Below are 12,230 nucleotides of genomic sequence, written 5' to 3' on the forward strand. Positions count from 1 at the left end.
TGATCCAGCACTGGGGGCACAGCCTGAGGTCCCCTGTCAAGCCCTGCCAGGCAGGGGGTGTGGTCTGAGGTCCTCCAGCCTGGCGCTGGGGCGGGGGGAGCAGCCTGAGGTCCCCTAGCCCAGCACCAGGATGGGAAGCGCACCTTAAGGTCCCCTGTCAAGCCCCACTGGACAGGGGGCATGGCCTCAGGTCCCCTGGCCTGGCACTGGGGCGGGGGGTGCAGCCTGAGGTCCCCCAGCCTGACGCCAGGGCGGGGGCACAACCTGAGGTGCCCTGTCAAACCCTGCCGGGTGGGGGACTCGGCCTGAGGTCACCTGTCAAGCCCAACAGGGACAGGGGAGGGTGTAGCCTCAGGTCCCTGCTGATTGCTTGTTAAGGCTCCTTATGGGAACTTGGCCTCAGCTGTGGGTGCAGCCATCTTTGTGATGGAGTGATGGTCAATTAGCATATTCCCTCTTTATTAGATAGGATCATATTGCTCCCCTGCTTAGAACTTTCTTGGCTTCCCATTGCTCAGATGAAGCTCCAGATTTCTCACAAGGTCTCCAGGTCCCGCCTGAGCCAAGCCTGCCTGCCTCATCTGCCCACAATCCCCACCATGCCTTCAGGTTGCTCTGTGCTCTGGGCCTCTCCAACTGGCCAGGCTCTGTCTCACCTCAGGGTATTCCCACATGCTGTCTCCACCTCCTGACACTCTTCCCTCTAGTTATTCCCATTCATCTTTCAAGGTTTGCACAAACGTCTCAAGGAAGAATTTCCTGATCTCAAAATTAGGTTAGGTTTATTTTTTCACATGAGCTCAGAGTATTTATTTGCTAAACATATATACATTTATTTTTGTTTAAAAAAAATGATGTTTGGCCCAGCCACTGTGGCCCAGTGGTTGAACATCGACCTATGAACCAAGAGGTCACACAGTTCGATTCCCGGTCAGGGCACATGCCCGGGTTGCAGGCTTGATCGCCAGTGTGGGGCATGCAGGAGGCAGCTGATCAAGGATTCTCTCTCATCATTTATGTCTCTATTTCTCTCTCCTTCTCCCTTCCTCTCTGAAATCAATAAAAAATATATTTTTTTAAAAAATTATATTTGGCACAAATGTTCACAATCAGAGAATAGCAGCAATCTTGAAATATTATTTTACAGCACTTGTATAGAAATGGATTCAGCACCAAGTTTTTATATAAGTGCCCTTACACCCTGGGCACTAAGAACATCATTAAGAAAAAACTCCATTACAAAAATAGTGTCTATTTATGGCTCACTGAAAATACTGTGTGATTTCATGTCTGTGAGCCTTTGCCCTCAAGTTCCCTTTGCCCAAAACACCCTTCCCTACACCTCCCTCACTTCTGCCTGCGAAAGTCTAGTTCACCCTTCAACCCCGCTCAACCACCCTTTCCAATACGAAGCCATCTGTGGCATCACTGCCTCTCCTTGTTAATCACGCCCTCCTCTGTGCTCTGTCTGCACCTCGGACCTACTTCTTAGAGGCAGAGTTTGAGTCTTATTTATATCCCAAGTGCTGACAAGTCAATATATTTTAATTGACTTAGATCAACTCAAAGTAAGTGATGAAGAAAACCTCTGTGGGTGTTGAGAAGGGGTCAGGAAAAAGTACTCAGCTCAAATTTACGTTTGCAAGAAGGGAGAGGATCCAACAAAATTGTGATCCCCACTTTTACCCTTTACAGCTGCTGTTGAAATCAGACTATTTCCTCTCCACTCCCAATGCTCTGCAGTTATATCATGAAGTAACTTATATGAAGTTTAATAAATGAAATCTTGCACTTTGGATGACTTTTTAGGAATCCGCCTATTTCATACATCAAGGGATGTCTATATTTTGTCTTTGCAGACATTGTTGACTCCGTTTATTTTGGTTGTGTCATCAGATGACACTATTTGGTACCTCCCAGAATGTGACTCTTGCTGCAGTTTTGAGGTTCCCATTTACCACATCTGCAAAGACTGGTTACATGAATCAAGGGTGACCTTGGGCAGTGTAGAAATCTGTTTAACAGAGCCCACATACAGGGTAATATGTGGAACCTGGTGGAACAGATGGTAATATTGGCAATCAGAACCTTGTTTGCTAACAGTGATTGCAACCATTCCCACCAGCATGGATTTTCATATGTCTCCGTGAGTTTTGTCACACCAAGGAAGACACATTGGCAGCAGACACACTGCAAGTGGTCAGAAGAGGTGCCTGTGCAGCAGCCACTGAGGGCTTGGTGTGGTTAAGCCTGCGGACTCCCAGTGTGTCTATACAGGTGTGCAGGGGTGGGACACAGTCATTATGAGAAACAGGTCTCCTGGTTATCACAGCCAGATTTGGAATGCTGTAAACAGGATTCCTGACTCTCATCCCAGCCAGTTTTTCAACAAAGGTAATGATCCAAGATGTCTGTTCCTTAAATTGATCAATTTCAGAGTCCAAAACAGCTCTGACCCCAATGCAGCCCCACAGCTGCAGAGACTGGGATATGTGCCCCTGAACTCTGGCTGAACTCCAGGACTGACAAAAGTAGCCAGGAAACTTTCTCCTTTTTAAGAACTATTATTTATAGAAGCTTATCAGTAATAAGGGGGAGAATCACAATTAGTTGCAGGCAAATGCTTGAAATGAAGAGTGTTTAAGTAACATAATTAATAAAGTAAAGCCTAGCAAAAGAAACAAGTGCATGAAGTTTTCCATCCCATAGCAAAATAAGAAAAATGCAAAGATTATTTAAAAGTATGTGAAACCATACTGTTTCTATCATATTGATTCTCCATAGTAGGCATGACTTTGAGACTTTCAGAATGTGCTTTCCTGCTGTAGTTGCTGTGACATCATGGTTTCTCAACAGAGAAATGCTAGTTGCAAAGAGGCTAGTACATGCTAACCTCCACCAACAGCATGCAGTTTTTGTCTAGGGAAATCAAATGTAATTTTCTTACAAGTGACATGGAATCCTTATTGACCTATCTGTTCAATCACAATACTTCACATCTATACACACCACCTTCTGTCTCTAAAGCTGGAATGGCTGCCAGTAATTAACCAGCTGCCATCAGCAAAGAACAACTGTCTTCATTTTACATGGCTGACTTGTCTCCTGATAAAATAGATATAATGGTTAAGGTGTTCTAGTCATAATAAATGGCTTTTGCAGTAACCAAATGTTTCTGTTTAGCCTGGAAATCAGTCTATTTACATATCTGTATGATAAGGGACACAATCCCAGAGTAATTAGAGATATCCTATTGCTGATATTCTTAACTAAATAAAAAGGACACTGAATGCTTTAGTGAGGCAGCAAATAAAAACCCCCTGGGCCCTTGCCAGGAATGGCTTAGCCTCATCAGCTCTAATGTCACTTCTTCAGAAAGGCCTTCTTTGATGAACTCCATGACATTCCCTACGACTCCTTTCACAGCCTCGGTGTCATGCATGCCCTCTCTATGACGCTGCTGCTTTATTTAATCTACTAGAGGCCTAATGCACGAAAACTCATGCAAGAGTAGGCCTTCCTTCCCCCGACTGCCAGGACCGGCTTCCCTCCGACACTGGCTTTGTCAGGAAGGATGTCCAGAAGATGTCCGGTCTAATTAGCATATTACCCTTTTATTATTATAGATAATGTTATCACTTCTGAAATTACCTTTCTAAAATTTCTCAAGTATTGATTCTCTCCCTGACTAAAAAAGTAAGTTTCATGAAAACAGTTTCATGGAACTTTGTTGTGTCCCCTACTATAACTCTACAGCCTAGAACGGTGCCTAGCACATTCAGAACACCTGAGTAATGGTGAAAAAGATTAAGAAAGAAGCCTATGTTCAGAGGTAATAGGTTTCTTGGCTTTAGGAATAAAATGATGACAGTGGTAAAGTTCCTGGTAGTTGTGCTCTAGACTCCTTGTGATACTGGGTAGAGGGCAATCACTAAGAGGCACAGAATAAAAGAGATAATCTAGATTCACTTTTTATTGTTTGTTTTATAGTTAAGAAAGGTAAAATTAGGAGAGGCTAAAAACTTGTTCACCAAGCAATTCAATCAACAGACACAGGATCAAAACTATGGTGTTCTATTAGCACATTACCTTTTTTTACGACTATCAATCTCTTAAGCTTTAAAAAGTAGAGTATTTTTCTAGAAGAAACAAAAAGGTCAGAATCTACTTGGTTCACTTCATCATTCCTTGGGGAATGAGAAACGAGGCAGACCATTTTGATTTACAGTATGATGGGAAATTTTTACTAGCCATTGGATATATTTTTTGCTTTGTCTTAACTCTCTATAAGAGGGGGAAGAGGAAATAGAGGGAGAGAGGAGGGAAAACAGGGAGAGGAACGTGGAGCAGAGAGGAAGGAGGGTAGGAAGGAGAGAAGGAGAAGAAAACTCACTCCTCCAAAGGTGCTTATTGGAGTTCAAGGAGCCAGGCCCTTCCAATCTAGAGAAATTTAAAAAGATTGGGAAACATTTTGGTGGGAAGGGTTTGGATAAGTTCAGAGTCAAAGAGGCAGTGAGCACAAGGCAGAGAGAGAAGTTGCAAAGGTGAAACTAAGAGCTTCAAACTCTGCAAGCTCCCTAGAGATGTACAGGGCTGACTGCCTTGGTGTGAGAGTCCATCTCGCCTCTGTGACCTTGAGCAGAGACCATGCCTCTGTTTCCTTCTCTGCAAATTGGAGGTGACAATAATATTCCGTACCCCATAGGGCTGTTTTGAGGATTTAATGATATATTCCATTTCAAGCACTTAGCTCAATGCCTGGCACACACATGCCAGCCATCATCATCATCTGCTCATACTCTGTGAGCCACAGGGCAGAGATTTCCCTATATCCTGTCACAATTTCTTGGATCATGGGAAGATATGATCATAATGCAAAATTTGCATATGTGTGTGTGTGTACAATTTTCATTTTCAGACAACTAAGCTAGACAAATCTCCAACATCTGCAGGGCTAGAGCTGGGGCATTTCCTCAGGAATTCCACCCAAGTTTTTCCATTTAGGTGCAACCATTGAGCAACAAGGGCAATGTCCAGAGGGAAAACAAATCTTGGGAAAAAGCAAATATAAAAGGTCAGGGATGAGTAAAAATGAAATTTATGTAGGTTTTTAAAGTACTGCTTCATATTGAGAGAGTGATAGAAAATTCACAAAATGTAAAGATAGGCAAACTGATCATTTCCTCTGAAAATCAGTAACACTGGAAATTACTAGTAAACCTAAAAGCGGTACCAGCAATTTAAAAATAGTACTATGCAAATGTCAGCCACTGATCTCTAGGTAATAAAAGCACATGGATAATTTTCTAATTGAATATTTCAAGGGATTCACCTAGCCTCACAAAACGGGTAACTAATAAAGTTCAAATTGAGAAGGTCAAGTGGTCATCAACTGACACAAAATGGGGATGTGGAGTCAACTTGTTTTAATTGCAAAAATCCAGCTTTTCATTTTATATATTTCTTTAAATCCAGAATAATTTTCTCAATCCAGAATAGTTTATGTTATGACAACATTCCATCAGGCAGAAAAGGAAAAGTATCCATTCAGTAAACTTGGCTAGAAATAATGCAGAAATAATTCTTAAATTTACCATGATGACTGTGCCCATCCACTTAATCTGTTCATTTCAGAAGCCTTTTAAAGTAATAAATAACAGTTTGTATAGTTCTTTGAGGAATCATCCTTAATACAAAAGTTTGAAACATCCTTAATGTGAACCTGAACTTCCTGAGATATTTTGGAACTAGCTCAAATTATCATGTAGGGCACTCATATTGTGAGCATTCTAATTCAGAGAACAAAGCATCTTTCAACAAAGTAAAATACATAGGAATTTTAAAACAAAATCATCTTTCCTATACAAAGTCAAGAGCAAAAAAAATCAACCCTATAATAACTACAGTAACAATAAGATTAATCCACAACAGATATTCAGCCACCAGAATAATGAATGTGTCAACACATTTTGAAGTGATTGCACCTTAAAAAAAGGACAAAGACAAACCCAAACATCTATTAATACACATTTAGCAGTAGGATATTATCTCTTTAAAGGCATCACAACTAAATGCTTTCCAGATCACTATATTTTAATAATGTTTAAAAATATTATTTTAGGCACATCAGAGAATGCTTCCAATTAAATTATTGTGCCGTTCGCTAAAGTGCAGAGCAATCTTCCATTACCTTTTTTACCCCTCCCCCAACTTCCTCCCAAACTACCACTAGGGGTCAGTATAAAGACATAGTTCCTCTCACTGGTAGGGAGAAGGGTACAGAAAAACATTCCCCTGTAAAAAATCCTAGGCAACAAAGACAATAACTACACAACTGTAGCATTACTAAGTCCAATTGATACATCAAGTCTATAACATGAGTTTACAATTATCATAAGACTGCATTTTAATTTTGTAAATCACCGTGGACTATTTATATGGTCAATGTTCTTTAATAATAATTTAAAAAGCATTCTAAATGACAAGATTACTTAGCTAAGTGAATCCTTGCCTATTGGCCAAGGCCTATGATCTGGAACAGACATTAAAATTTATTTTCAAAGGGTGATAGTACACCTCTCACCCCATCTCAAAGGTAGATATCCCATCTCTTCCTCAAGGAATGAAGTGTAGGGGAGTAAAATTGTGGTGTTTTGCCAACTTTAAGAGAGGTAGGGTTTTTTCCTTCAAAATGACTATCAGTTCACTGCACTACATACAGCCTTAAGTGCACAATGAAATGTAGGCAATTCTAAGGAATAACATACTTAAATCTACAGAATGAAAAAAATTAAAAGAAATAGTAAAAATAAATATATATTACCTCTTCCCAATTCTATTTAATGGGGGTGGGAATGAAAAACAAACAAACACAAAAGCCTTGAAAAGTGCTTTCTGTACACATTAGAGAGATTTAACATTTCAAGAAGTTCATTAAGGTCAGGCCTTTCTCTGACAATACTGAAATGTCCTTGAGAGTTTGGGTCGCTGTGAATAAATGAAGTACTGCCCTTTCTTAAAGTGCTTACTGTGTGAAGTGCTGTATGCGGCATACCTTTTAAATATTTTCTCTACAAATTCCATGGCTTTCTTAGGCATGGTCCTCCATGAATAATTCTACTAGGTATTAAAATTTAGTTAATGCTTTATCTTTATAATGAGGATATTCCAAAGTTCCCAAAGCTCTCAAATATACATCCATACAGTTTTGGGGCATTCTGCCTTTTTCTGGGGTCCTTTTGGGGTATACTCCTTTCTGACTCTTCATTTCCTTTGTTGTGATACTGACCTTACATCACAGTAGCGGGACAGTCCCTAGAGAGAAGCTCTTTGTCTTTGCTATTGTGAAGGCCAGCAGTGGCCCAGCAATCAATCAATTTTTCCCCAGTAACCAATATATATATATATATATATATATATATATATATATATATATATATATGCTGCCATCAGAACTATATTGAGTCAATACTGTTATGGGAAGTCAAGAAGGGGTATAAAAAGTAAAGAATAAGAAAACAAGGAAATTGAGATAAAAGGAGTCTCAAGATTTTGGGAAATCATTCAGTTTTTCATGGAGATAATGTAGAATAAGGATGAAGAATCTGAGTTAGTATGATCTATGTGTAAATACTAGACTTGATTATTTTCTATAGCAAAATTTCAGTTTTGATTTATCTATAGGCATTAAAATAATTATAGGTATTACTTTTTATGTTTTTATTTTATTCATTGTGTTTTATTTCCTAAAATAATTGTCTCTCTTGAAAAACATCTAGTCAATAATCATAATATTTTGTAATCTTTTCATAGTTTACCAATAGCCAAAATTTAGTTAGTGTTGGCAAAGGGAAATGAAAAACATTGACCACTTTTCATTCTTGGGATAACTTAAAAACTCTAATTCTGATCAAATCCAACAGATGGCAGTGATGTTATAAATTAATAGTTTAAAATTTTCTTATAATATGTAGGATCTGCCCCTCAGATGAATGTCAATCAAGAATAATTCTCTTAGTACTTGCATAAATAGTGTAAAACTTTGATATGATGAATTGGATAGAAGAGTATAGATATAATATGAAATTTAGCTGAAAATAGCATTTTCTCTTTTAAAAAGCATTAACTTTTTCTTTTCCAAAAAGCATTACAAATTGAGAATTGTCAAAAAGATTAGCAGTGAGTCAAGAAAGGATAGATAAAAGATAAAGGATAGATAAAGAATCCATACTAAGTGGATTATATTTTTACATAAAATTCATTATTGCTCTTGGATTCCATTTTTATTTTCATCTATTTTTTTTACAGAGGGCTGTTTTAGCCTTCTCACTTTTTATTTACTAACTTAAAAATAATTTTACTTTTCTCTCTCTTTCTATCATTTTAAATAAGTGAATCTGGTTGCTCTTATCCTGTTTTCCTATTTTCTATTTTCTTTTCACATTTTTATCCATTTTAAGTGATAATAAAGAATTCTGCAGATAATAAATAATGAAAAGTATGAATAGAAGACTCCCAAGGCCTTTAGTCTTGGATGAATTACCCCACCATCTTTCCTGGGTCTCCAGATTACAGAGATCAGATCGTGGGACTTCTCAGCCTCCATAATCAAACGAGCCAATTCCAATATATAAAATTATCTATCTATCTATCCATCTATCTAATTACCTTCCTATTGGTTCTGTGTCTCTAGAGAACCCTGACTAATACACATACCAACTGAGATTTAGGGAGGATAAATAACTATTATTAGTTTACTTATAAAAGTTTCCTTCAAGAAATTCTTTCTGTTTTATAAGGAAATAGTATCTCCTATTGAAAAAAGAATACAGACTTTGGAGTCCTACAGACCTTGATTTAATTTCCAGCTTAGCTATTTTAATAAATATTTATACTCAGAAAAATTAGGTAACCTTGCAGAGCATCAGTTTCTTCATTAGCTGTAGGATTATCTTGATAATTACATTTTTCAGTGACTATAAGTTACATACCACAGTGCTTGGAATACAGAGGGCATTCCTTTCCAACCTTCACAGTATTTATGCATAATATGTTGCTTTAAATTGATTTTTTAAATGTTTTCAGATTTAGCTAATATTTATATACATTTTGTTTATATACATTTAAAATGGATCTTTTAAGTTTTTCTACATTTATCAAATGTTGTTATATGTTATCTTTAAGTTTTCCATCATTACCCAGTTTTATTTATATTGGAATCTTCCACAAGAGATAACCCGTTACCTGAATCAAATGGTCTGCACATTTGTCCAAACAAGCCCAGAAATAGTCAAGATTTTATAATAGTCACGTGTCAAGTATTTATGTATCTGAACATATATAAACATAGAAAAGGTACAGTAAAAATATGGCATATAGTACTTTTATATGACTGCCATCATCACACACATGTGAGTAATGTGTTGTCCTATGACTTTACAACGGCCACAATGTCACTAGGCAATCGGATTTGTGTAATAGGAGCTCCATTATAATCTTTGGAGACTGCCATTATATATGTGTGTGGTTGGTCATTGACTGAAAAGTCCTTATTGGCACATGACTGTATCTTTGCAAAACAGGCTTATCTGATGTCTTATTTTCACATGGATTTTGAAGGTTTCCTAAGAGTTTATCCCAAGGTAGATCATCTGAAAGAATGTAAACTTCCTTGAAAGCCAAAGTATTAAAATGAGCATCTCTTGCACTGATATATTTCCCATACAAGGCAGCGTTGAGTGAGTCTTTTTGTACTTACTTTGCATTGGTGGGATTGCAAGTGGTCAGATTAGCCAGGGCCAGGGCTGCAGCTTCCCTTACCTCTTCATTGTCACTTTTCAGCAACTGAACTAACTGTGGGATCCCTACAGAAAAAGAAAGGTGAAATGTCACTTTGCCAACATCCACATCAACTAGAATATGGTAACCTAAAAATGTACAAAATGGTTTTTTCCAGTTTGCTTACCCTGATGATTGAAAAATTCTTTGCTGCCTAAATTCTCACACATTACTGAAATAGCTTGGGAAGCAGCAATTTTAGTTCCATCACTTTCAGAACCCAAAAGGGTTACAAGGCATTTTTCAACCTCTTGTTCATGAAAAAATTTTCTGTTTTCAGCTTTCATAAAAAAAAAGAAAAAGAAAAAAATAAGAAATGTTCTGCAAAAAAAAAAAAAATGTCCAAAATATAATAGGAATTCAAACTATTTGCTAGCTTTAGTCACAGAAAGTCTAAACTACACAAAAAATATACCTATTTAACCTTTAGAACACAGCGGTTACACAAAATGAGTCGGAAACATTGATTGCTCTTTTTTCTATTTCCTTATATAATATCACTTCAGGAAAGAAAATTCTATAAGAGAGAGGCGAGTTTTAGATTTAGCAAGAACTTATTTAACACCAATTATGTGCCTGGAATGGTGCTGTGTTCACATACACTATTGTCTCACTAAGAACAAACACCTGTTTATTTGATGTTTATTTTAAATAAAATCCCAATATTTGAAGAATAGCTAAGATGTACAAATTAGTGAGCTAGAGAAAGTAAAAATGAATGATAAGCTATGATTTCAAGTCTTAGGAATTTATAAGCTTATATTAAAAATCATAATCATCTTTTACTTAAGTTATAATACATAGTGACATAGCAAAAATTAAAATAATTAAATTGCTAAATTACTATGCACATAATCTAAACATATATCAGCATAGTTTTCTTTATCTGAAAACAAGTGAAGTTATGAATCTAAGTATATACCATGATAATTCACCCCATTATAAATACTAAATTAAAAACCAAAGTATTTTTAATGTTCTTTCCATTCCTTGTTTTTTCTTTATCTTATTTGATTTTTAAAATAAATTTCAATCTCATTATTATACTAAAGCAAATATTTTATTCAACTAAATTAGAACATTAAAACCTAATTTTTGTTTTGTGTTTATAGTTCATTCTAAATAAGTTGCTATCTATTAAAAAGCATGTACTAGAAAATATAAATTGAACCAAATTCAGTTTTAATGGCACAAGAAGTACCAGAGACTACTCTGAAAAGAAACAGCTTACAAATAATTTTTTGCTAATTTATTTAGTCCCTTCATTAAACTTTGTTGTAGGTTTGATTCTCTAGTTAACTTTTTTTTTTTAAAATATATTTTATTGATATTTCACAGAGAGGAAGGGAGAGGGATAAAGAGCTAGAAACATCAATGAGAGAGAAACATTGATCAGCTGCCTCCTGCACACCTCCCACTGGGGATGTGCCCGAAACCAAGGTATATGCCCTTGACCGGAATCAAACCCGGGACCTTTCAGTCCACAGGCCGATGCTCTATCCACTGAGCCAAACCGGTTTTGGCTCTAGTTAACTTTTATAAAGTCAATTTACATGATTAAAATAGAAGAATGTGAATATATGTTATTAGGATGCTGATAAATGAGAGAATATTCTGTTAAAATAAAAATCTCTGCAAAAAATGCTGATACTAATTGAAATAACAGCTACTAGTACATGTGGAGTTAATTCATTATTTATACATATTTTAATTGTGTTTTTCAGAAAGACTTTCAGAAATGACTGCAACTAGGTTTTCATTTAAAAGTTAATATATGATTTGTCTTTTTTCAACCATAATTTTTAAACCACCCCTTTCACAGAAGCAGTATCACATTTAGATGCCACCATATTTGCAAATACTTTGGCCTTTCATCTGATACACCAATATGTGCTGAGCGATCTGGCCATAATAAATGGCACAAGCTAAGTTACTAACACTTCTGTTCATTCTTCTTAAACCAATCATGAACCATAACCTGTAATCCTATCATTTAAATCCCTTGTTCCTTTCATTTAAAATTAGAATTCAGGCAGTCCATAATGGTTTCAGTAAAAAGCTGCAATTAATAGTTACATCACAAGTATGTTGCTTCTAAAATGTTTAAAAATATATGTAGTCCTTATTTGTTTTTCTGAATAATCAAGATCTGAAAATTTTCCAGTCTCTGACCTAAAATGCTTAGACTTATAATTAAGACTTTCCTGACGGCTCTAAATCAACTTTACTAAACACAACACCCTGAGTGCAGATTCTATCAGGAAAATCAGCCAAAAGAATTAATTTGAAAAGATTAAGTTTGGATTGTTGCATTAAAAGAAAAACAGTATATATGCAATTATTGGAGAGATTTTAAAAAATAATTTAAATAATTTAAATGGGCAATTAGCTTC

At 36.5% G+C, this 12,230-nt stretch overlaps 1 protein-coding gene across 3 annotated transcripts in view; it reads right to left on the reverse strand.

Moving 5' to 3' along the window:
* ARMC3 (armadillo repeat containing 3) overlaps positions 1-12,230 on the reverse strand; it is a gene marked incomplete at its 5' end in the record, with an annotated part of 97,915 nt that overhangs the window by 33,955 nt on the left and 51,730 nt on the right. For all 3 annotated transcript variants that reach the window (XM_080666745.1, XM_080666744.1, XM_080666743.1), the window contains 2 exons: positions 9,758-9,863; positions 9,965-10,117. In XM_080666745.1, the coding sequence (XP_080522871.1) occupies positions 9,758-9,863; positions 9,965-10,117 (259 nt within the window). The remainder of the gene's footprint in view (positions 1-9,757; positions 9,864-9,964; positions 10,118-12,230) is intronic.

This window comes from Plecotus auritus (genome assembly GCF_963455305.1).
Source record: "Plecotus auritus genome assembly, chromosome: 1".
NCBI lineage: Eukaryota > Metazoa > Chordata > Mammalia > Chiroptera > Vespertilionidae > Plecotus > Plecotus auritus.